The sequence below is a fragment of the Bidens hawaiensis genome, unplaced genomic scaffold, assembly GCF_021521415.1.
Source record: "Bidens hawaiensis isolate Kalapana, Puna unplaced genomic scaffold, B.hawaiensis_p1.1 tig00008580_1, whole genome shotgun sequence".
NCBI lineage: Eukaryota > Viridiplantae > Streptophyta > Magnoliopsida > Asterales > Asteraceae > Bidens > Bidens hawaiensis.
In genome coordinates this window covers 68613-96016 of record NW_027491619.1, presented here as the reverse complement: position 1 = coordinate 96016, position 27404 = coordinate 68613, and the positions used below count along the sequence as shown (strand labels likewise).

The 27404-nt window shown below is 33.9% G+C and overlaps 2 protein-coding genes across 2 annotated transcripts; both read left to right on the top strand.

Moving 5' to 3' along the window:
• The first annotated feature begins 1933 nt into the window (after positions 1-1933).
• Positions 1934-21553, top strand: LOC143529601 (CHD3-type chromatin-remodeling factor PICKLE-like). The gene is made up of 30 exons (XM_077025361.1): positions 1934-2104; positions 12891-13037; positions 13142-13279; positions 13373-13527; positions 13600-13761; positions 13840-14084; positions 14177-14272; positions 14352-14488; positions 14576-14782; positions 14856-14963; positions 15076-15126; positions 15214-15313; positions 15413-15555; positions 16118-16215; positions 16312-16450; positions 16521-16757; positions 16841-16963; positions 17057-17166; positions 17871-17952; positions 18043-18234; positions 18308-18452; positions 18531-18636; positions 18710-18784; positions 18890-18951; positions 19032-19108; positions 19200-19330; positions 19416-19707; positions 19778-19913; positions 20017-20090; positions 21104-21553. The coding sequence occupies exons 2-30, from the start codon at positions 12894-12896 to the stop codon at positions 21410-21412; spliced, it is 4074 nt and encodes a 1357-aa protein (XP_076881476.1). The 5' UTR covers positions 1934-2104; positions 12891-12893; the 3' UTR covers positions 21413-21553.
• Positions 21554-23253: 1700 nt separating this feature from the next.
• On the top strand, positions 23254-26542 carry LOC143529576 (Golgi SNAP receptor complex member 1-1-like). The gene is made up of 5 exons (XM_077025340.1): positions 23254-23329; positions 25030-25260; positions 25359-25526; positions 25631-25744; positions 26349-26542. Exons 1-5 carry the CDS (start codon positions 23291-23293, stop codon positions 26460-26462), a joined length of 666 nt encoding a protein of 221 aa, XP_076881455.1. The 5' UTR covers positions 23254-23290; the 3' UTR covers positions 26463-26542.
• The last annotated feature ends 862 nt before the right edge of the window (positions 26543-27404 follow it).

The following is a 27404-nucleotide window of genomic DNA, read 5'->3' as shown; positions in this document are numbered from 1 at the left end:
CAGGCCTACGGCGGAGCGAGGTTGTCGTAGAGACGATTTGATAACATCGATTTCAGGTCTATGGCGAAGCGAGGTTGTCATAGAGACGATTTGATGGCTGTTGGAGCCCGGTGATTAAGTATTTAAGTTAATGGTAGCGGATGTTTTTGATATGTAAAGTGGGGTTTTTATAAATGTAGGTTAGGGTTAGGATTTGAGTTTTGAAGGGAGGTGGAAGATGAATTAGTGTGCCGAAAGTGGACTAATTCGCAGGTGAGGTGTATGGGCTCCGGCACGGTGGTCGGAATCCATAGACGACGGTAGACAGTGTTCGGTGGAGAGAGGAGGGGTGTTTACAGGATATAAACGTAAAATTTTTTTAGAAGAGAATGAAAAAATAAATAAAATAAAGAAGAGTAGGAAATTACCAAATTACCCCTGAGTTAATGGAGAAAATTAGACGGAGTTAGAAAAAGTACTAAAATTGCATGTTTTTTGAAACTGAGGTAGCCATTTGCACAAAATAAATAACATGTACTAAAGTTGCGTGATTGACGAAACCACAGGTACTAAAATGACACTTAACTCTTCAAAATTTCTTTATAATAGATTGATATTTTGAGAAAGTTATTATTCAAAATATGACACTTATTTTGAGCACCCTTGGCTCTTTTCACAATTTCCTGATCAATGAAAAATGCTTACCTTTTTCATGGTTACTTTACTCATTTCATCATTCAAATCAAAATCAGTTGACTAATCAAGATAAGAGAAAACTGAAAACTGGCTAATTGTTATAACCAAGTCCAACTGAACTGAAGGTGGGACATGTTCAAAAATTTGCGAGTTTGAGAATTGTTCTTTGTCCATTCTCGTCTCCAGTTTTAGAGTTTGATTCGACACCTCAAAATACGGAAGATATTGCAGTTCCCTTTCATCTTCTTACCCCCGCTTGATGCTGAGATATTCCCTGGTCTTAGACTCTTATTGCAACGTGCTTCAACTTTACGCGGGCTTTTAGTGAATTCGATTTGGCATTGCTCAGACCATTGCTTGTATTCAACACTCATTATTTTTTAGGATTTTACCTTCTCTTTGCTCGAGCACCGCTTTCCACTTTTCAAAAGAGCTTAGCTAACCTTGGGTTGAGACATTGTTTTGTCAGGACTCTCGTATGGCTAAATATAAGATATGAATTTTCGCTATAACCTATGGGACACCCCAACGCATAATAACAATATTCCGTGTAATGAGGCCCCACCTATATTGCACCAGACCTTTGTATAAGGGTTTTGTTGATATCAATTCCTATAATAGCCATCATGAAAACCATCGAAAAAAGTTTATAGGTCTCTCCACTACTCACCAAACTCACAAGTCATGAGTTATAAATTGCTTTAGAGTACATTAAATAAGCTTTATTGTCATAGTTCCATTTAGTGAAAGAAAATAAAATAAAATATTAACATGTGTTATGTAGTTGTATGTTTATTGTTTCACCCACACATATGCACCACTTCGTTTAATCATCTTCAACATTAAAGTAATCCGCAATCTTCAGAGAAAACCTCCTCTTTCGCTTTCTAGCACCGTGGTTTCCCGTGCCAGAGGGTGGGTACCAACAATCAGTGTTCATTGGATGCTGCCTCTACCAATCGTCACCGCTTCATCGATGAAACCGTTACCGACATTTCAAATCTGTCGGTATTTGAGTATTTGATATTTCAAATCGGCTTTAAAAATAAGCTTTAGATAATTTTCATGTAATGAACATCCCAGCGATTAACATTCACAAGATCATTATACCATACCACTAACCGATATTCATAAATCTGACACATCTTATATCCGTATACCTAGCCCGACCCGACCCGACCCGGCCCGGCCCGGCCCATTATCATATTTTTATTACCTCAACCTTTTCCAACTTTTTTTATAATATATAAATTAAAAAAGAAAAACCTAGTAAATGAGTAAACAAAAAGCAAAACAAAAGTGCTAACAAAAACAAGTTATTCATTGAAATCTCACATTCAAGCAGAAGCTTCAATTTCCCCAAATTCATCCACTTCTGACTGCAGAATCCAATCCACACACACACACATTTCAAACTGGTCATCATCAGGTCAATTCTCAATTACCCTCTTCTTATTTTTACTTATTATTATTATTATTACACATACACACAAAACATTCTTTATGTAACACCCCAACCCGGAACAGGCTGACGTGTCACTATTACAGATATCAAATCAACCTAAGTCACATTATTAAACCAAAATGAATTAACTTTTAAAAACTTGAACTTCATTATTCTCTCTCATCACTGATCTCCCCGATTTCCCGAATTACCTGTTAGCAAATAAGACAGACACAAACAAGAAAATACGGCTGAGCCAAAAATTGCCCAGTAACGGAGAGAACAATAGTGCAGGTAAAGGCATACATAAAACAAAACACATACTGAAATAAAACTGAAACTATTGCGGATATAAAACCACGTTTTAGACCGAACTATAATTAAATGCGAAACATAATCCGATACACGATCGGGACGTAATCTGAATATACTCAAATTTAATCAAATGCATATACACATATCAAAACAGACCAGAAATATAGCGAAACAAAATATAATTACTAAAATACACGACGATGATGTTAAAATAAATAGGTCGTGTAATACGGAAGCACCCAGAGCCTAAACAGAGGGGTACACAGCTAGCTAGTCCATGCACCAAGGAGACGGTGTGGGTGGCGTGCACACATTGTTCCATCTCAAACAGAAGTCAGGAGTCAGGAGTCAGGAGTCGGAGCTAAGATTGATCTATACGCCTCTAAGTGGCCAAGGTACTACATGAGTACTTTCAGAGACGCCGTGAACTTTGATTACGCACTGTCACGATAAGTGCCATGTCGTTGACGCCCCAACGACAAGTCAGAAATGCTCGGGTAACAGAGTACTGAACTAAAGTCGTATAACTACAAGATATTTAAACAGGAACATGCAATAATGAATTCAAAATATATATAACCTATTGCATGCTATAAAATTAATATAACCATATCATACGAATAAACCGAACTAGATAACAAAAATCCGCACTACGAAGTGACGGACATCGAATATAAAATGGACTAGAACAAATACTATGAGTGAAGAAAAACAGAATCCGTACTACGAAGTAACAGGAAACAGAATACGTACAACAAAGTAACGGAGTATAAATAATACTAAAAGGAAACAAAAACAGAATCCGTACTACGAAGTAACAGGAAACAGAATCCGTACAACAAAGTAACGGAGTATAAATAATACTAAAAGGAAACAAAAACAGAATCCGTACCTTAGTTGTTAAGCAAAAATAACCAAATTGGCTCGACTCCAAAAATTATAAGGACCTATGGTTTATTTACATTTTAATTTAGATATACGAACATACATTACGACTCATGATTCGTTGATTTTTCCTGGGTGGACTCTTTTAAGAATCCATAAAACATGTTTGGTCGTATGCTTATCGATCTAAGTAGTTATTTAAGATTATTAAAGCTTCCAAAAATAAATATCAATAAGTAAATGTTGAATTTTAAATCTCCACTTCATTATAAGAGAATAAAGTACTAGACTTGAAATATTATTTATTTATTTACTTATAATCACAAAGACTTTCAAGTTTAATTTATTATTAAAAATATCCAATTTTCAAAACTTGATTTAAAGTTCTACGTAGAGGTGCTTCAGTTGACTTTAGCCAATGTACACTAACATGCACATGAACACTACAACCTATTTAATTGTTAATCTGGAACTAGTCATTTAGCAAGCAACAACAAGTAACGAACACACATAACTATTTTCCTCATGCATGTGTTTTCAATACCAAGTTTCCGATCAAACAATGTGTTCTATCGCCGGAACAAATCAACGATCATAGGCCTACATCCGAAGAACTTAACTAGGGGTACGAAATAGAAGAAAAGGTGCGGACGGTTACCTTAGTTGTCGAAACAAGTCGGTGATGTACGTAAAAGTGACAGTGACTAAATCGGTTTCTCTCAACAGAACAAATCGAAGGCGGAACTTAAACAGTGGTGGTACGTGGTGCGGATGGTGACTTACTCGTGGAGGGAGAACGGTGGTCGGTGCTTGAGGGAACCAGAAACGAGTGGCAGTGCACGGCTTATGCCGCTGAAACTGTGATAGAATTAGCGTTAATAATCGATGTCGAATTTATAGCCAACAATACCTTGAAACAATCCTTAACAAGAAATCAAAAGAGTTTGGAGTTTACCTAAATGCAAACTAACGAAAACGGCGTTGGTGTCTGACTTGCAGCGGGCGTTGGTGGTAGTGATCAGGCGATGGTTTCTTGCTAGCGCATCAATGGATGGAGGTTGTGCGGTTATTATGAGCAAGGAGAGTTTTTATAGGAATATATATTGCCGATTAGAAATTTGAATTAAAGGTTTCGTCAACCAGATTTTTAGACTAGTTTGTTGACACAATTTAGACTTATTAATAGGAAAAGATTAAGTCAAGGCATTCAAATTATCTTGGTGTGGAATAAAACACGTGCCGATCGAATATTTGATTATATTCATGTTTCTATGTGACGTACTTTATTTAAATTATTAATTGTTTCCTCGTAATAGATTCTAATTGAAACATAAGAAAAAATATCAAAACTCAAATATAAGTATTCGTATACAATTTCTAAAATTTTAGAGTTATTAGACTATTACTATCTTAGAAGCATTCCGGGTTATTATAATTATTCCCCCCTAAAAAATAATTTCGTCCTTGAAATTGTAAACTACAATAAGAAAATTCGTATATAACGGAGACGGGTAATCTTAAACTTTCATAAAATGAAACACAACGAATACGGAGTCATAAACGGATACGAGAACATAAAAATTCAAAATTCATACGAAATCAAACCCAAGTAAACTGAAATACGGAGTACTAAAATGGAAACAAGTACGGATAATCAAAACGGTTCATGTCTTCAATTTCCCAAGTTGGACTAAAACTTTCTTCATATTTAATTTACTAATTTTAACGTAAATTATGATATATAAAGCTTACATGTGATGATGACCTTATAAAATCATATATATATATAAAGGCCAACTAAAAGCGAAATGATGTTAAAGGAATCCATAAACTATGACTATGGGGAAGAGGTTCTTATTTATTTCTGGCAAAATTTATATGTACAGAAATTTTAATAGTTCCCCTTGTTCTTTAACAAGTCTCTAACTAATTAACAGTTCTCGCTAACTGAAGTGAATGGAAAGAAACATCTTATGCTTTCGGCAAAGGCATCTCTCTGCAACTTTCTGATTTGACTCTTTATAATTTAAAACCATCACTGGGGTCGAGGTTTGTTTTTTGTCCAGTATTAATCTTTATTCATAATAGAAGTCTTTATGTGTCGTATTTTCAGTTAAAATATCAAGGATTGATGCGGTTGTACATGGTACAATCTACCATTGTTTCTAACAAGTATGTAATCACATAATATATTATGCATGCAGATTTGGACAGGTGCTTGAGCTACTTCCACAACAAATGTTTCGTATCAGTTGCACGATTAAAAGCCAGATGTTGTCACGAGATGCAGATTACGTGTGTTTCCTAGTGTTTAAGCTTTCAGAAAACTGTCACGAGCTGCATGGTCCAGTTGAAGTACGAGATCTGCTTCAAAAAAATAAAGTGCCTGAAATTGTTTATTTTAGAACCCCAAACCCATGGAACATACATGATATTACTCGGGTTCCAAAACAAAGGAACGACGGATGGATGGAAGTTAATATCTGGAAATTGAACTCGAGTCATGAACTTGAAAATGATTGTGTTTTTGTAAATTTGAAATTGATAAGTTATGAAGGCTCTATCTCCGGCCTTATTGTTTGTGGGCTTGAGCTACGGCAAATGTAAGAATATATGTCTGCGAACTTTGCTAGTATTGTAGAGTTAATCACTCTCATCACAAAGTACAGGGGGTTGTACTATAAATAGTCAAACTACACGTTTATGTTATGATCAAAGGTCTGTAAAGTTTAGGATCTAGAGTGTCAAGGTGTAAAAACTTGTCAAAGTTAAATGTAGTTTGAAGAGTTGCTACTCTAAACGATCTTTATCATCAAATTATCAGTTCAATCAAAAGTTTGTTCAGTCAATTCTCTGTTTCATCTATATTCTATCAAATCAATTGTTAAGATCATTAATCTGGGCAACAATTAGTGGTGGCGGTTCCGGTGTTTTCCAGCAATAAAAGAAGTTGGCAGCTGCGATTTGGTTGTACTCATGGATCATCATAAAACGATAAAACGATGGGAAAGAAGCTGATCACAAGTGTAGATCAATTCTAGGAGAGTTTGTTGAAGGATGCAAACCGAAAATGGAGAATTTCAAGAGCTTGTTCGGTTTGGTCAGTTCGTATAACACGTTTTTTTGTCCAAAATGAGTACCAATTGATTAGGAGATAATCGAGGGTGAGTGAAGGATCTTTAACTACAAAACTAGTTTTAAAAGTTATTCAAAATTCAAACATGAATCAATTAGGAGATTAAGTGCCATTTTTCAAATAACCTTATAAGTTATAGAGCGTCGAATCAGAAAAGTTATATAGAGTCGTCTTTTTCCAAAATATGAGAAAGTCATCTAAAATATGACACTTATTCAAAATTGAGAGTGTCATTTTAGTACATGTGGTTTCGTCAACGACGCAACTTTGGCACCTATTCTTTGTTTTGTGCAAATGGCTACCTCAATTTCAAAAAACATGCAATTTTAGTACTTTTCCCTAACCCCATCTAATTTTCTCCGTTAAGTCAGGGGTAATTTGATAATTTCGATATTTTTTAAATCTTTTTTCTTTTTTTGTAAGATAATGGCCTGATTAAAGTTGTTTCTGGAACCATTTTTAGAATACCCTATTAAAAATCATGGCTTATGTATAACAAACCATTTGTCCTTCGTCAAAACCACAACAATCTGCAACCTCCGACGTGTTTTTGGCAAAGGTCTACGGTTTTCCGATGCGGTGGTGAACTCGATCGGTTTTCCGGCAAAGGTCTACGGCGGAACCAGCCCCAAATTGAACACACCAGTCACGGATTTACGCTACACTATTCAAATTAACAAAAACCACATACAAACACATCAATTTAGATAATCGATTACTCATATGTTTGGCGGCAACAGTGGCCAGAGCTTCCAAATCTGCGGTGGATGGTTAGTGTTTTTAGGTATGTAGCGTAAATCACATACAAACTTGCAGCAGGTGCTACAAAGGCCAACTAAAAGCGAAATGATGTTAAAGGAATCCATAAACTATGACTATGGGGAAGAGGTTCTTATTTATTTCTGGCAAAATTTATATGTACAGAAATTTTAATAGTTCCCCTTGTTCTTTAACAAGTCTCTAACTAATTAACAGTTCTCGCTAACTGAAGTGAATGGAAAGAAACATCTTATGCTTTCGGCAAAGGCATCTCTCTGCAACTTTCTGATTTGACTCTTTATATATATATATATATATATATATATATATATTCTTATATATACACAGTACCATATTATCACAACTTTGTTTGAGGTTTCATATGTAATATATTATAAGAAGGAAACAAATAACGACACTACTGAGTGACAAAATCATGATGTATTTTATGGTCTTTAACAAATCAGATTTAACATATTGGTTGTCGGAAACGAATCGGAATTAACTCAACTAATTACTCATGCAAAAGAACGATTAACAGAGATCTGACTGTTACCTCAATAGCCGTGAGACCGAACATATCTAAATCGAACACGGATGCGTAACAGTCGTTAAAAAGCGGAGCATGATGTCAGATGGTACGCAACAGTGACAGTATGAGGCGGCGGTACGCGGCGTCATGGTGGCTATGATTGGTGGCGATGGATTTGAGTGGCATTCGAAAGGTGACGGAGGGCGGCGATAGCTCCAACTGAGGCGGAGGTGGCGGTGTCACAAGATGGTGCAGCGGCGGACCAGGCTAATTTAATGGTGGCGGTGTGATGCGGTGATGGTAGCGAAAACAAAGGTCGTGTGCAAATAGGAACTAGTATGGTTTCCTGAGATTGGATTTGAGAGAGTTTGAGGATGCTTAAAAAGAAACGAATTGATCATCTCCCTGCCTATCTATCCGGAGGTTTGAATTTGAAGAAGCCAACAAGATTATGATTGGAATTTAAGATAATAAGCATGTGATAAATAGTTTGAACTCATCCAGGTTTCAATTTTAAACTATTATTATTATTATTATTATTATTATATAAACATTAATATATCATATTTTGTAAAACTAAATTTACGGGTATTACAACTCTTCCACCCTAGAAAAATATTTCGTCCTTGAAATTTGATAAACAAGAATTAACCCAAATAACTTTAGAAGAAATATATACGTAACATAATTTACATCTTTGTTATCTTCTATGTGTAACCAAAATACTAGGCTTCATATATAAGAAAATAAATTAAAACTAATATTCCAAATATCGGGTGTTTAACTCGAGACGAATTACTGGTAGCTGAAACATATGGCTAATAATTGATAGGTAAAAGCATATATTCATTAACGAGCATGATACAAAAATTATATAATATGATAACTGAAATCAATTACTGGAATTTAACTAAGTGATACTTAAAATATTAAGTATATAGTTTAAAAAAAAGTAAAATAAATAAAAAAAAATAGCCGAGCCATGTGGCTTATAAGCATAAAAAAATCCAGGTTTGAACGTAACAAAAAAAAATTCAAAGAACACATGTTGTTTGTTAATATATTTCTCTTAACTCATATGCAATTAGTTAAATAAATCAATATAATAATTAATAAATAAATAACACATAACACTAGCACATAATAATGAAAAACTTAGGACGTCATATTAGAGTATTAGAGAAACATTTATCGGCACAATGGGATTTTAGTAGCACACATACGTACCTGTAAATTCACGATTACGTTCGCGACCATAATCGTCAATTTACCTTACGACCGCGTCCTAACTGTCCTTCCATTATGCATCTTAAAACATGGTTAACCTTTTTTATAAAAATAGACGTGATGAAAAACTAATTAAGAAACGATGTCCAAAATCTTATGCGTGCTTACTAATACTGAGTGTCGCATCTATTCAAAAGTATAAGTGTTTCGGAAACATCTGATGTCATATGTAATAGCAAAGTCTGAATGGGGCATAGAGGAGTAACTCAAATCATGATCTCATCAACTGTGTTGAACATTGTCTTTGGAAGTTATTGTTTTCTTTGGTAGAGAGTAAGCGAAAACAGCGGTAGAAGCACTTAACTTATTATAAACGAGAAAGTCATTAAGTGAAATAAATGTCAACGTACGGTCAATATTAGAGCGATCTTGTACCCTTAAATTTAAAATCACAAAATCATGAGCAAGAAAATTGAAAAGAAAGTAATCCTAACCCAGCGTCTACCCATTATCTCACAAGTCTGATTTTAAGGTTTAAGTTTTCTACAGGAAAGAGCCTTAGCTCTGATACCATAACTGTAACACCCCAACCCGGAACAGGCTGACGTGTCACTATTACAGATATCAAATCAACCTAAGTCACATTATTAAACCAAAATGAATTAACTTTTAAAAACTTGAACTTCATTATTCTCTCTCATCACTGATCTCCCCGATTTCCCGAATTACCTGTTAGCAAATAAGACAGACACAAACAAGAAAATACGGCTGAGCCAAAAATTGCCCAGTAACGGAGAGAACAATAGTGCAGGGAAAGGCATACATAAGACAAAACACATACTGAAATAAAACTGAAACTATTGCGGATATAAAACCACGTTTTAGACCGACCTATAATTAAATGCGAAACATAATCCGATACACGATCGGGACGTAATCTGAATATACTCAAATTTAATCAAATGCATATACACATATCAAAACAGACCAGAAATATAGCGAAACAAAATATAATTACTAAAATACACGACGATGATGTTAAAATAAATAGGTCGTGTAATACGGAAGCACCCAGAGCCTAAACAGAGGGGTACACAGCTAGCTAGTCCATGCACCAAGGAGACGGTGTGGGTGGCGTGCACACATTGTTCCATCTCAAACAGAAGTCAGGAGTCAGGAGTCAGGAGTCGGAGCTAAGATTGATCTATACGCCTCTAAGTGGCCAAGGTACTACATGAGTACTTTCAGAGACGCCGTGAACTTTGATTACGCACTGTCACGATAAGTGCCATGTCGTTGACGCCCCAACGACAAGTCAGAAATGCTCGGGTAACAGAGTACTGAACTAAAGTCGTATAACTACAAGATATTTAAACAGGAACATGCAATAATGAATTCAAAATATATATAACCTATTGCATGCTATAAAATTAATATAACCATATCATACGAATAAACCGAACTAGATAACAAAAATCCGCACTACGAAGTGACGGACATCGAATATAAAATGGACTAGAACCAATACTATGAGTGAAGAAAAACAGAATCCGTACTACGAAGTAACAGGAAACAGAATCCGTACAACAAAGTAACGGAGTATAAATAATACTAAAAGGAAACAAAAACAGAATCCGTACTACGAAGTAACAGGAAACAGAATCCGTACAACAAAGTAACGGAGTATAAATAATACTAAAAGGAAACAAAAACAGAATCCGTACCTTAGTTGTTAAGCAAAAATAACCAAATTGGCTCGACTCCAAAAATTATAAGGACCTATGGTTTATTTACATTTTAATTTAGATATACGAACATACATTACGACTCATGATTCGTTGATTTTTCCTGGGTGGACTCTTTTAAGAATCCATAAAACATGTTTGGTCGTATGCTTATCGATCTAAGTAGTTATTTAAGATTATTAAAGCTTCCAAAAATAAATATCAATAAGTAAATGTTGAATTTTAAATCTCCACTTCATTATAAGAGAATAAAGTACTAGACTTGAAATATTATTTATTTATTTACTTATAATCACAAAGACTTTCAAGTTTAATTTATTATTAAAAATATCCAATTTTCAAAACTTGATTTAAAGTTCTACGTAGAGGTGCTTCAGTTGACTTTAGCCAATGTACACTAACATGCACATGAACACTACAACCTATTTAATTGTTAATCTGGAACTAGTCATTTAGCAAGCAACAACAAGTAACGAACACACATAACTATTTTCCTCATGCATGTGTTTTCAATACCAAGTTTCCGATCAAACAATGTGTTCTATCGCCGGAACAAATCAACGATCATAGGCCTACATCCGAAGAACTTAACTAGGGGTACGAAATAGAAGAAAAGGTGCGGACGGTTACCTTAGTTGTCGAAACAAGTCGGTGATGTACGTAAAAGTGACAGTGACTAAATCGGTTTCTCTCAACAGAACAAATCGAAGGCGGAACTTAAACAGTGGTGGTACGTGGTGCGGATGGTGACTTACTCGTGGAGGGAGAACGGTGGTCGGTGCTTGAGGGAACCAGAAACGAGTGGCAGTGCACGGCTTATGCCGCTGAAACTGTGATAGAATTAGCGTTAATAATCGATGTCGAATTTATAGCCAACAATACCTTGAAACAATCCTTAACAAGAAATCAAAAGAGTTTGGAGTTTACCTAAATGCAAACTAACGAAAACGGCGTTGGTGTCTGACTTGCAGCGGGCGTTGGTGGTAGTGATCAGGCGATGGTTTCTTGCTAGCGCATCAATGGATGGAGGTTGTGCGGTTATTATGAGCAAGGAGAGTTTTTATAGGAATATATATTGCCGATTAGAAATTTGAATTAAAGGTTTCGTCATCCAGATTTTTAGACTAGTTTGTTGACACAATTTAGACTTATTAATAGGAAAAGATAAAGTCAAGGCATTCAAATTATCTTGGTGTGGAATAAAACACGTGCCGATCGAATATTTGATTATATTCATGTTTCTATGTGACGTACTTTATTTAAATTATTAATTGTTTCCTCGTAATAGATTCTAATTGAAACATAAGAAAAAATATCAAAACTCAAATATAAGTATTCGTATACAATTTCTAAAATTTTAGAGTTATTAGACTATTACTATCTTAGAAGCATTCCGGGTTATTATACTTTATCTTCAAATTCTATCAAAACCCTAACTCCAAATTCCGTGCAATTGATCAAATTGACAGCAGATTTTGGTTCCGTGTACTCAAATTCTAAATACCCATCACTTTAATTTGAGTTTAATACGAAGTTACCAGATCGATTTGATCAAAACCCTAATTTGAGTTTGATTCAAATTGACTTGATTTGGGGCTTGATTTGAGTTCCGGTTGGAGGGGTTTTCTTATTGACGTTGAGGTAACTACATTATAGTTATTATATGTATGTAATTTGTGGATATTGGAATGCTAGTGAAATTAGGGTTGTTTGATAGAAACCCTAATGTTCAATTGCATGAATTTGTGTCTAGTTTGAGGTTAAAGTTTGGATTTTTATAATATTTTTTTTTGAAATATGGTGTGAATTTGATGAATTTGGGTTTGTTATTGGTTTATTGTGATCTTCTGTTTGATATATTAGGGTTCCGAAAGTTGGTATTTGATACCTTAATTGCATGGAGTTTAGATTTTTTTAATATTTTTTTGAAACATGTTATGAATTTGATGAATTAGGGTTCATTATTGGTCTGTTGTGATCTTTTTGTTTGATGTGTTATGGTTTCATTAAAATTTAGATTTGGATGGATTTCAAGTAACTTATAAGGGTTACATCATTGTGCATTATCTTGTTTTTTGTTCTGTTGAAATGGAAAGAACAGTAACTAGTTGTTATGATATGCACCTTATAATGCTTTTTTGAATGATAATAAGTTTGTTGGTTGTGTTGCAGAAGATGAGTAGTTTAGTTGAGAGGCTTCGTGTTAGATCTGATTCAAGGCCTCGCTATAGTTTGGATGAATCTGACGATGAGTCTGACCTCGTGTTCGGTAAATCCAAAAAGTCAGAAAATATTGAGAAAATTGTCAGAGATGATGCGGTACTTTCCATCTTTATAAACTCGAATAACGTCCTAGATTTGCCATGATAGATATACATTGCACTTAAAGATGGTAAAATAATCATTCGGTTAAATATTTGCAGAAAGAGGATTCATGTAACGCTTGTGGTGAATCTGGGAATCTACTTGTTTGTGAAACGTGCACTTATGAATACCACCCAAAGTGTTTATTACCACCTCTGAAAGCTCCTCTTCCCACCTCATGGAGATGTCCCAAATGTGTATGTTTATGTTATGAACTAAAACTATATTAATTACATATATATGACATTACTTGCTACATTTTGATTTTAATTCTAAACTGTTATCTGCAGGTTAATCCTTTAAATGATATAGAAAAGATTCTTGACTGTGAAATGAGGCCTACGGTTGCTGATGATAGTGATGCTTCCAAACTTGGTTCAAAACAGATATTTGTGAAACAATATCTTGTTAAATGGAAAGGATTATCTTATCTTCATTGCACATGGTAGCTATTCTGTTACAAACTAGGTAATTTAGATTTTCTTTAGGTAATTTAGATTTTTTCTTTGTATTATAGGGTACCGGAAAAAGAGTTTATAAAAGCTTACAAGGAACTGCCTCGTTTAAGGACAAAAGTTAACAACTTTCGCAAACAAATGCCTGTCGGCAACAGCTCAGAAGATGATTTTGTCCCAATAAGGCCCGAATATACTATGGTTGACCGTGTTCTTGCGTGCAGGTGCAGTTTTAGAAAAAAAAATCGGTTTTTTAGGGTTATCTGGTATATAATAAGTAATACTCATTTTTTATGAATCAGGCAGGAAGAGGGTGAGGAAAAGGAATATTATGTGAAATGGGTAGGACTTAACTATGATGAATGTTATTGGGAATCTGAATCGGATATCTCATCATTCCAACAACAAATTGAGAATTTTAATAGACTACAGTCTCGTCATCGGAAACTAAAGAAACAAAAAGCCAGCGTTCGTGACGGGTTTGATTTAAAAAACAAGTCAAAGGAATTTCAACAGTTTGAAAAAAGTCCCGAGTTTCTTCCTGGAGGTATCAAAATATATATTTTATTTCTTGCTTCTGTCTTTTTTATGTTGAATAGTTTAATAAATCTTCTAATTTTGTGCAATTATAATTTTTAGGCGAGCTTCATCCGTACCAGCTTGAAGGATTGAATTTCTTGCGGTTTTCATGGTCTAAACAAACACATGTGATACTTGCAGACGAAATGGGTCTTGGTAATTGTTCTTTGTTCTTATAAAGCTTGTCTTTCATATGTTAAAAAGTAACTTTTTACCTATATATGTTAAATTTTAGGGAAAACGATACAAAGTATTGCTTTTTTGGCATCTTTATATGAAGAGAACGTCTCCCCTCATTTAGTTGTAGCACCACTGTCTACTTTAAGGAACTGGGAACGTGAATTTGCCACGTGGGCGCCACATATGAATGTTGTAAGTTACATAATCCTAGAAATTATAAATCCTTTTGTTTTGGTTGAGTTTATTACTTCATTATACTTATGTATTTTACCACTGCAGGTTATGTATGTCGGAACGGCTGCTGCTCGTGCTGTCATAAGAGAATTTGAATTTTATTTCCCGAGGTCTCAGAAAAAAGACAAAAAGAAGAAACATGGGAGTGGTGAAAGTAAGCAAGAAAGGATAAAGTTTGATGTGTTGTTGACTTCTTATGAAATGATTAACATAGATAACGGGTCGCTGAAGGCAATTGATTGGGAGACAATGGTACCTTCTTATTTTGACTTTGCATTCTCTTATGCATTTACATGCTTTTTTTAATTTTTTTTAATGCGTTTAGATAGTGGACGAAGGCCATCGTCTTAAAAATAAAGATTCAAAATTGTTTTCTTCATTGAAGCAGTTTAGTACCCGACATCGAACATTATTGACTGGAACCCCTCTTCAGGTTATTATGTTATATTTATGTAATTGTTGGATAAAGTTTGTTACTTATATATACATATGTCACTTATTTTCACCCTGTTAATATTTTTTTTGTGAATCGAAATGCTTTTTAGAACAATTTGGATGAGCTTTTCATGCTTATGCACTTTCTTGATGCGGGAAAGGTTAGTTTTTTTTACGGTTTTACTGCAAATTTTTTAGCACCAACTATTATTGCATAGTGAGATGTAAACAACTGTAAATGTTTACAGTTTGCAAGTTTGGAGGAGTTTCAAGAAGAGTTCAAGGATATTAATCAAGAAGAGCAGGTTTCAAGGCTACATAAGATGTTGGCCCCGCATCTTCTAAGAAGTATACACATGATATTTTTCTTTTTCTTTTTTTATTTCAATTAAACTTTATAAGATTATGTAAAATACTTATATGATCTTTTGGGTGTACAAATGGCAGGAGTGAAGAAAGATGTGATGAAGAAACTACCACCCAAAAAGGAGCTCATTTTGCGTGTGGAATTAAGTAGCAAACAGAAAGAGTATTACAAAGCTATTTTAACTCGTAATTATCAGTTATTAACTCGCCGTGGTGGTGCTCAGGTGAGTTTTTAAGCTTTCTTTTTCAATGCTTAAACTTATAATTACAAGTAGGGGTGAGCATGAAACCGACCCGCAACCGACATATACGAACCCAACCCAAAACCGACAGTTATTTTTCCTTTTTTTCTCAAAAACCGAATTTCCGGTTCGATTTTGGTTTTGCATGTGCCAGAAACCGATTTTTGTCGCCGAATTCATGATTTATTGTTTTTATTTTTGAATGTCAAGTAATGTATAAGAAATGAATAATTAGTATAGTGCAAAATTTTAGGTCGAGATGCGTAATAATCAAATAGTTAACAAAAACGTTAGGAATAAAGTTCCCTGTTCAAATTTCGTTACCAAAAAATTATAAACCCAAATGGCAAAACCGAAATTGAATTGAAACCATTGTGAAAACAGAAAATCGTAAAAACCGAAGCCAAGCGATCTCTAAAAACCTAAAAACCAAATTTGTTTGTGGTTGGTTTGGGCCCAAATCTTACCCATGTACACCTTTAATTTCAAGTTATACTTTGAGTTAAGAAAAAACTAATTTTGATAATCTTTGCTATAAATTCAGATCTCTCTTATTAATGTGGTCATGGAACTGCGTAAGCTTTGTTGTCACCCTTTCATGTTGGAGGGAGTTGAACCAGAAGACACCAATGAGTTCTACAGGTAATATATAGTTTTGTTTTTTTACCTCTTTTTAGATATTTTTCTTTTCTCTATACTATTTTGTGACTGTTCATACTGTCAATTTCCACCTGTCAGTCAACTACTGGAAACTTCTGGGAAATTACAGCTTTTGGACAAAATGATGGTGAAGCTGAAAGAGCAAGGGCACCGGGTTTTGATATACACGCAGTTTCAGCACATGTTGGATTTGCTAGAAGATTATTGCAATAACAAGGTATGAAGGGTCAACTGGTTTTGACTTTTCATTTTGACCTTTTATTTTGACTTTGGTCTATGTGCTTCAGAAATGGCTATATGAACGGATTGATGGAAAAGTTAGTGGTGGTGAACGACAAGTTCGAATTGATAGGTTTAACGCCGCGGGTTCTTCTAGATTTTGCTTTTTGTTGTCTACTAGAGCCGGTGGTCTTGGTATAAATCTAGCCACTGCAGATACGGTTATTATCTATGACAGTGATTGGAACCCACATGCTGATTTACAAGCCATGGCCCGTGCTCATCGTCTTGGACAGAAAAACAAGGTTAGATGTGGTCAAAATGGGTTCGGTTGACACTTGTCATTTTTAGCATGTCTGTATGAATATTGTGATCTACCATTTTGCAGGTGATGATATTTAGACTGATAACAAGAGGCACAATTGAAGAAAGGATGATGGAGATGACCAAAAAGAAGATGGTTTTAGAACATTTGGTTGTTGGCAAGCTTAAAAATCAAAATATCAACCAGGTACAATTTGCATTTGGAAACATTCTTAAAGAAACATATCGGAGTCATAAAAAATGATATATCTAATTATGTTATGGTTATTTTTCAATTTAGGAAGAACTTGATGATATTATAAGATATGGCTCAAAGGAATTATTTGCTGATGAGAATGATGAGGCAATGAAATCAAGACAAATTCATTATGATGAGGCTGCAATAGATAGGTGAGTAATTTTGTATGCAGGTTATATATTCATTAAATATTAAAAGTACTTTTCAGTTATCCTGTCTTAATCATTGTACTTTTCTTGTACATCTGAGTCAATAAAAGATAACAAAAAACAGCTGTCATAAATGGTAATTTTTATATAAAAATGCTAGATTTATGTAATAAAAATGTCCAATTATTGCAGTTAATTTAAAAAAATCTTAAGTGGATGATTAAATCATTCAACTTGTAGAATTTCAAAGTCTTTTGAGTTTATTTCTTGTAGAAGTCTTTTTTTACATGACTTAAATCTTTGATTTTTTTAGAAGTAACGAAAAGATATTTGTACTTCACAGCATCGAGTCTTTAAACGTATCACAAGGACTTTTTAATATTTCATATAAGTCTTGGGATTCAATCATTCAAAAATAATGTCTAAGGGCCTATGTGTGAATTATGCGAAAGTACATAGGGTTTATTAACGAGTCTAACGATTGTCCTTTATTTTTTTAACAAATATTAAATTTACCACTTACAAAATGACTCGTGACCCAAATGGTACATAAACTTCTAATGACCAAGATGTACACAAAAAAGTAAAAAACACATGACACTAAAATGGGACACGTGCATAAGTGCGTTGATATTTTACGCAAAAAAACCCTGTATTGATTTATGATTACATTCTTAATGGTTTATTAACTTTATAAATATTGACAGATTACTTAACCGTGATTATACTGAAGAAGAAAACTCTGCAATGGATGATGCAGAAGAAGATGGCTTTTTGAAAGCATTTAAGGTTTGTGAGGCATTTGATAGTTTTTTTAGATAGACGATTTATGTTTAGAAATCAAATCATAACTTCATTTTCTTGTATATAATTAATTAGGTGGCAAACTTTGAGTACATTGATGAAGCAGAGTCAAGAATGGAAGAAGAAATGCAAGAGCCGTTAGCAGAGAATAAAAGTGCAGCTATAGAAAGATCAAGTTATTGGGAAGAATTGTTAAAAGACAGATATGAAGTCCACAAAGTTGAAGAATTTAATTCTATGGGTAAAGGAAAAAGAAGCCGTAAACAGGTATCTAATATCACAATATTAATAATATATAAGATGACTAGCAGACATTTATTTGTTACTTTCGTATTTTCAGATGGTATCTGTTGAAGATGATGATCTTGCTGGATTAGAAGATGTAAGTTCTGATGCGGATGATAATTATGAAGCGGAATTATCTGATGGTGAAAATTCAGCTGGATTAGCACCCACCAAAAAGCCTTACAGGAAGAAAACACGTGGTAAATATTTCATTTATTTTATTTTTGTTTCAATAAGTGGTATATCTTTTATTAGGTTATAACATGTTCGTTTTACAGTTGATAATGTTGAGCTACTTCCACTTATGGAAGGTGAAGGGAGAGCCTTCAGAGTACTTGGATTTAATCAAAGTCAACGTGCCCAGTTTGTTCAAATCTTGATGAGGTCGGTTTTGTATTTGTAAGTAAAAAAATAAATAGTTATTGTGTCGGTACTAAATATGTAAAATATATTGCAGATTTGGTGTTGGAGACTTTGATTGGACCGAGTTTACTTCACGCTTGAAGCAGAAGAGTTATGAAGAAATTATTGTGTAAGTCAGAAATTCGTTTATTCTCTTAGTAACTCAAAATTGTTAGTGAGATATTATAAAGTAATTGCTTTCTGTTTTCTCTTTTGGTTTATTATGGGCCTGCAGTTATGGAACTCTCTTCTTGTCACACATTTCAGAAGATATTACAGATGCTGCAACTTTTTCAGGTGATTTATTATTTTCTATCAGACCCGTGTTTATCTGTGTAATTAAGTCTCTTTTTTAATATCAAGTATTTTAATTGCAGATGGTGTACCGAAAGAAGGGCTAAGAATTGAGGATGTACTTGTCAGGATTGCGGTCTTGCTTCTTGTAAGAGAGAAAGTAAGTGCCAGCTGTCAAGTAACAATTGTCTTCTAGTTTTGTGTCTTTTATGTAATTATCTTATCTAATTTTTATCATCTTAATTTTTTAGGTGACAAATACTTCAGAAAATCAATCGGCTCCACTTTTTACAGATGACATAATATATCGATATCCGGGATTAAGAGGTTTAAAGTTCTGGAAGGAAGAACACGATCGGACCCTACTTCGTGCTGTGTTAAAGTAACTTTTCTTGATCTTTGCAATAATTAAGTTATATTTTGTGATTTTTATTATTGTTATATATGTTTTTATTTTTTTTATACAGGCATGGTTATGGAAGATGGCAAGCTATTGTAGATGACAAGGATTTAAGGATTCAAGAAGTCATCTGTCAAGAATTGAATCTCCCTTCTCAGCCTCAGTTTCCCGCCACTGCTGCTGGCGGCAGTGTTGACGATCAACCACCAGCTTCTGGTGGTCAACCACAAGATATTGCTGCTTCGAATAATGCATTGTATCACTTTAGAGAAATGCAGAGGAGAGTGGTTGAGTTCGTTAAAAAACGTGTCATATTACTCGAAAAAGGACTTAATGCTGAATACCAAAAAGAATACTTTGTAAGTCAGCTTTTACACGTTTGATATTATTTTTTGCAACTTTTTTGTAATTGCGAGTACATGTATACAGGGTGATGATAAACAGAATGGGATTCGAAGTGATGATATGGAGACTGAACAAAAGGCTGTGGAGAGACCACCAACCGCAAGTCAAAATGAAAGTTTGGCACGGATGATCGGTCAACTGCCTAAGCTTGATCTTATTTGTAAGCATCAAAATAGTTTCAGATAAATTGATGGAAATAATTTACATTTTATTCATTATTTTGATAAATAGTCTAGTCTTTACTTATTTGTGTGTTTGTACAGCTGCAGAAGAAATATCAGCAGCTGCTTGTAATGATAAACCAGATTGTTTGGCAATGGCCCGCCTTTATAACGAGGTAGTTATTTAATTTAATGTTTTTACTATATGGTGAAATAAATTTAAATGTGAGATTTTTGTATTTCGTTATCATGCTAAAGCAAGTCAAATATTTAAAAAGGAAATGTACATTGACTCGTCAAAAGTCATAGGTGTTTTTGTTAAAATCTGGATTTCCTATAGATTTGTTTCTATTGTTTAAAACCATTTTTCATATGTCATTAAAGCTTTGGTTTTACGATCATGTTTTCACCAAAATTTCTAACAATTTTGGTTATAATAAAGTCACGAAATTTTTAAAAAGGTAACAAGTAGGAGTGTTAGTGAAACGAGCTGAGTTCGGGCTCGACTCGGCTTGTTTCGTTAACCACCCCTATTTATTTTCTTAAGATAAATTTGATGACTTTGTTATACAAAAATTGGTTGAAATTTTGGAGAGAGCATGATGGTAAAACCAAAGCTGTAATGACAAATAGCTAGCTCGAGCTTGGTTCGTATAACTTACATGAGCTCGAGCGCGGCTCCTTTTGAGATAGGCTCGTTAGTAGTTTTCAAGCTCGGCTCGTTTGTTATTTCTTAAATAATTTATATATATTTACAATTATTATCATGTATATATTCTAACTCTTCTTTTTTCTAAACATAATATATATAATATTTTTTTACAATTTGATATATAATAACTTAATAACTATTATATTTATTATTATATAAATTTATATAACATATTAAAAACAATTTATATAAAGAGCTCGAAAAGTGAAGCTCAGGCACATTTATTACACAAGCTTACTTTTACGCTTGGGCTCGTTTAAGCTCGGCTTGTTTCAAGCTTTTAGCGAACCGATCTCGAGTGGCTAACGAGCGGACTGTCTCGTTTTACACCCCTAGTAACAAGTCAAACGATTAATATACAATGTTAAAATGGGTCAACCTGTGTTATATTTTATATTTTTGTTACATACTCAATTTTCAAAGTTGATGATAGTGTTTGTCATCATATATAATATCTTTGTGGAATTAAATTTGTAGATGTGCAAGATATACGAGGAAAATGCGGTTGATTCAGTTGAAACATATTTAGCAAACAAACCCGCAAATTCAAAGCTGAAAAAGAACCTGCAGCCACTAGAATCAATACATCAAGAAATCATCAGCATCGTCTCTCCCGTAACTAAAAACGAGGAGAGCAATGGTGACGTGGCAAGTTCAAGTCCACATCAGCATGAACAGGGTCAGGTCAACGGGACTGCAAATGCTGATGTGGCAATGGAAGATGCGGATGGTCAAGATAAGTCAAACCAGGAAGGACAAAGGTCAGGTGTCGTCGTTTTGTTGTAGAGACAAAAAAACATGTTAATTGGTGACTCTTTATTATACACGCTAGATCTTTGTGCAATGGTTATAGTTTACTAATATTAAGGTTTCTCAATGAGATGCCACCAATGTTGTTAGTTTGATAGTTGACTTTGTTTTGACCCTAGGAACTGAAACATTTTTAGGTTCTATTATTGTTATATTGGAGTTTATTATTATTATTATTATTATTATTATTGTTATTATTATTATTATAAGCATTCAACTCTCAAGGTGAGGTTTTTGTTTGCTTCTAGTTAATGTCATTTATTCATGATGCAAGTATTAGTCTTAAATCTTAATCTTTAAGAATTAAATAATTTTCAAAAGAATAAAAGTCAAGATCTTTTCTAAAGTCAATCCATGAATATGAATGGATCTGACCAACTATTAAAAGTTATGGAGTGCAAATTAAGCAAGTGTTGGGTCACAATGGTGTTTTATTGCTTGTGGGACATGCATATTTTATTTTATATATATACTAACTTGATTTATTAAAAAAATTTGCTATGAGAGTTTTTTGAAGTTCAATTTTTGACTTCTAGAAATTAATCTTCTCTAGAAAAAAATGTTTTTTTTCTTCTTTTTGTATTCCACTAAGAAACGAGAACTTTACCAAGTGAGTTAGCCTAACATTATTTAATATAAATTTTTGAAACTTATAAAAGCTCAACAATCAATGCTCATAAACTATAGCATAAAAAAAGTAAATTTGTAGAGGATTTCATTTCCGAGCTTCACACACCATCAAACTTGATTAGAATTGCTAGTTTAACGTGAGGAGTCTAATATTTGAATATCAGGCCTACTTAAGTTGCGTGTAACGATGTGGGTTCCTAGCTACTATGCATCTCCTAGAAAGTGGAGAGTGGCTCAATAATTAAATAAAGTTGTACACCATAAGAGCATGCATTTCATGTGCTACCTTGACAACGACTTCGGGCCGCTCTCCTAATGAGTCAATGACAATATGAAACTAGCGACCTATGATCATAGATGAGACGAATACGTTGGTTTTTGCATTTCATGTGATATTAGTGAAGGTTCGAGTGTATGATATCAAATGTGGATGTTAATGATTAACAACGTAGTCAAATGTTGTGAGTTGTGTGTGCTTATTATAACGAGTCAGAACTAGCGATATTTTTTTCTAAGAGTGTCATGACATGAAACAACACAAAGTTGTATGCTTCGCTTATTTAATTGCTAAATGAAATACCAATCCAGTGGAAGGGTCATCTTCAATTTGATTGCTGACAAAAGTTCTACAATGGACGTGAGATTCCACATGAACATATCTATCAATGACAGTCGTCATAGACTACAACCGATCCCGATTCCTCCGAAAGAGTAATGTACCAAACCAAGTAACAAATGATGTTCAAATTTTGTGGTTGTCATGATGTCAATGGTCATAAGTTGTTCCACGATGAAAGGTCGTTGCACGCTAGTATCAAAATCCTTTAACATCTCTTTAGCCGAGAAGTTAAAATAAAGCCAACATTTAAGGTGTGTCATACATATACACGTACATGTTTCAGTAAAAGAATAGCATCATATTCTCACACATCAAATGCACATAATAAGAACATACATCTTTCGTGTCCACCGTCAATAACTGCGGGCCACTCTCTCAATAAATAAAAACACGTATCAATAAAAAAAAGTTATTATAAATTCTAAAACCAAAAAAAGAAAAGTAATTTTTTTATAAAATCCAAACAGTCAAAAGTAATATATATTTTACTCATATGCATAGAAAAATATTAATAGAATCAAGTTGTTGAAATAGTTTCCGTGTATAATCATCTGTTGGTCCATCAAATTCATATTATTCAATTCCATTCATTCTACTCTCATCTCATGGATCCACCAACTTCATGGGACTCACTGCGAAATCAGGTGTTTAATTTCTTTCTTTACACTTTTTGCACTACATTTTGATTTAAAGTTTGGGTTTTTAGTTGTTAAAATTGTAAATTTTTACAATTAGATTAGTGTGTATTTGTTGGGTTATTGATTTATGTCTGCTTTAGTTGAATTGAATGGCTAATTTTGGATTTTAGTGAGTTTTTACGGAGAATTTAGGGTTTTTTTTAGGTTATTTAGGGTTTATGAAACGATTATTATTGGTTGGATCTGGATCTAGATTGAATTCATTGGTGGGTTAATATTTGAATTGTGTATGCAATGATTTTTGTGCTTGTTTCGAGTTCTTTTTTCTAAAGCTCAGGTTCGGATCATTTATTATATATTAATTAATTAAGTTATATACATTTTTAATTATGTTTATATATTTTGAGAAAAAACTTTAGTGGTCCTGACTCCTGAGCTCGGCTTGAGTTTGTTTGCAGTGCTTTAACGAGCTCTAGGGGTGTGCACGGTTCAGTTTGGGTCGGTTTTGGGCTAAAAACTGAAACTTTTGTTTCTGAACTTTTGAGAGTGTTCGGTTTCTGTTTTTTTGGTTTTGCCATTTGAGTTTGAAAGTTTATTTTATGTCAGTTTTAGTTGAAACAAATTGCTAATTTTGGGTTCCGTGAGATTTTCAGAGGAATTTAGGTTTTTTTGAGTTAATTAGGGTTTATTAAACGATCGTGATTGGTTGGATCTGGATCGAGATTGAATTTGTTGGTGGGTTAAGATTCGAATTGTATTTGCAATGATTATTGTGCTGGATTTTGCCATGAAGGTGTAAACGAGTCGAGCCAAGACGAGCTTGACTTATGAAAGCTCGAGCTCGGCTCGTGAGTTGTTTTCTCAAGCTTGAGCTCGGCTTCTTTATTATGCATTTTTGATCATTTTTTTATATATTTTTAGAAAAACCTTATTTTTTATAAGACATATTTTCCTGCCAATTTTGTGTTTGTTTGTGGTTGTTAAATTGTAGTTCTCATAATTAGATCAGTAGATGTTTGTTGTATCATGGATTCATCTCAGCTTTAGTTGAATTAAATTGCTGAATTTTGGATTTCGGCATGTTTTTATGAGGAATTCAGGGTTTCAAAAACGAGCATTGATTGGTTCGATATCGATCGAGCCCGGGAACGAATTCATTGGTCGTTTAAGATTTGAATTGTATACGCGGATTTTTGTGCTGGCTTTTGCCATGAAGGTGTAACCGAGCTGAGACAGATCCCGAGCTCGATTAGGCTCGAGCTAGGATCATTTTGACTTACGGAAGCTCGAGCTAGGCTCGTTGTGAGCTCTTTTTCTAAAGCTCAAGTTATGCTCATGAGTCGTTTTCTTAAGCTTGAGCTTGGCTCATTCATTATTAATTAATTGTTTTTATATATTTAGAGAAAAAGCTTCAACAAGCCAAATCTTGGCGCGAGCTAAGTTGTGCAGTGTGAAATTAATGCATAGAAGTCCAAAGGGTTAAACTAAAAAATACACTAGGCTCGACGAGCCTAAACGATCTTTCCATACAAGGCTCGAACTTAGGCTTGATAACGAAATGAGTTTTATTTGAGTCTCGAGGCTTCGCAAGTTTCGAGCATGTTTGCATCTCTAAATTTTGCGTCAATTTGATTGTCATACGGGCTAGTTAGGTTTTCAAATCTTGCTACTAGAATAATCAGCTTGTTTATTTATTTTTTGTTTAGGCAAGGAAGCTTGAAGCACAATTGGATGATCAAATGCATCTGTATAGAAAATTAGTTTCAACAAAAGCTGATGATGGTAACGAGAACAATCTTGGATCAAGAATAGAACAGTTACTCAAAGAATTACATCATGTAATTTCACAAATGCAAGCATGGGTATCATCAGGCGGATCAGAAATATTATCTCATACGTTGACCCGTCATCAAGAAATTCATCATGATCTTTCTCAGGTAGTTACTATATTATATTACTTCATTACTCTTTTCATTCATGAGATGATGAAAATATTAATACGCTTGTTGTCGTACTTATACTTGTTTAATTGCAGGAATTTAATCGGCTTCGATCTAGTCTTAGAGCAAAGAGAGAGCATGCATCATTGCTTGAGGATTTCAGGGAGTTTGACCGAACACGATTAGATCTTGAAGAAGGTGGCGGGTCCCATGAGCAATCTCTTCTTAAGGAGCGTGCTACTCTCCTGAGAAGTACGGGCCAGGTGTGTATATTAATTAGACAACAAATATATAAATGTTATATAAATGATTTGAGTTCTTATGAATCTATGTTTTGCTATATTGTTTTGTTAAATTTTGATTGCAGATGGATGGCGTGATATCACAAGCGCAAGAAACCCTAGGTACCCTCATGTTTCAACGGTCAACGTTTGGCGGCATCAATTCAAAGTTGACCAATGTCGGCAGTCGTCTCCCAACTGTAAGTAAACTATTATAACGTAATTTGGGTTCACTAAAACTAAAGTAATAAAGGAGATATATTATTAATATTTTCATTTTTTTTGTAGTTTTTAAGGTTATGAGCGTCATTCAACCTGTTTTTGTACATAAAACTATAAACAAAACTGATATCAAATTTGGATGCTTAGAAAGTAGATTCTATAGTAGGATGGCTTTTGATAAAATGCATTTGAATAGTTGACGGGATTGTAATTATTTAGTGTTATGTAATGAACACCTTACACGCAAATGTGTTTGCATACGTACATAAGAAAACACCAAACTGTGTTTCTATATATGTTTTAAATTTTTAACTGTTTATCTACGCATGTCAAGGTTATATATGTAAATGGAACTTGTTCATATATACATATGAATTTCAGATGAAATCAGTAAAAAATGAGTTTTGTATCATTTTAAAATTTTTAGGGTTGAAAAAACTGAGTGATTCTTATTGTTCTGTGTGTTCCTGCAGTATTTAGTGTTCTGCATGTTGTTCTTAGTGATTCATACATTATACATCATCTATGTGGTAAATCTTCGAAAAAAGAACTTAATACTGGGTTTTTTTATCGGTCTTACAGGTGAATAATATTCTGTCGGCGATAAAGAAGAAAAAATCAATGGACACAATCATTCTTTCATTAGTTGCTTCGGTTTGCACGTTTTTAAGCTTGATTTACTGGTTGTCAAAGTAGCAAAGCATCATTGATGGCAGTTGTTTGTATAATTCAACTACCTGGGTAGTTAGTTATAAAGAAAGGTATATTGTATGTGTATTGGAATTGACATTTTTTCAATTGTATGAACAATGTCTCCGTTCTGAAAGACTAGACTTTTATATGATTTGAGAAAAACGCTCAGGTAAGTTCACGATACAAACACAAACAACGAGCAACTCATCTGAAAACAACTGAAGTGGTCAATGGTGGTCCTGTAACTACATTGAAGCCATAAATCCAAATTCAAAGTTGGACATCTGTAAAATGATATGTACTAATAAGCGAGTCAAAGTCAAAGATAACGGAAGTCAAACAAAGAGTTAACTCACGGCACGTTATAAGTAACAAAATAGTTGGTTCAGAGTTGTTAGTTGTTTATCGTGTATAAACTGATTCTTCACTTTCGTTTTCTCTTTCAGTCCAAACTCTAGCGCCGTCTCGAGAATCATTCTAACATTAATTATTCTCTTATCATTAATTGAATTCAACCATCATGTATTTGATCTTGAATTATCGAGTTCGCACTTTGCGGTAGTGGAGATGAGTTGCAGCTCGGGTAGTGCAGCAGCTCCTTTTCTTATGCCCGGTCTGATCCATTTTCCTTTTATATGACTCACTTGACTCGTTCGTTATTCTTCCACACACGAACATAATAATAATATATGTGGTGTGGTGTTTGTTTATTTAGGTTTTATTTTAATAATAATAATAATAATAATAATAATAATAATAATAATACTTGATTCTATAATTACTATTAGTATGTTATGAAAGAATACAAAGGGAGACAAAAATGTAAAAAAGCAAAAATGTTTCAACCGTCTTCCTCGTTCTAGAAAAATGAGAATCAAGTATTATTCTGGCATCAGGGTAAAGTTAAATTACGAAGAGAGACAAAAATGAGAGGTGTAAGAAGGA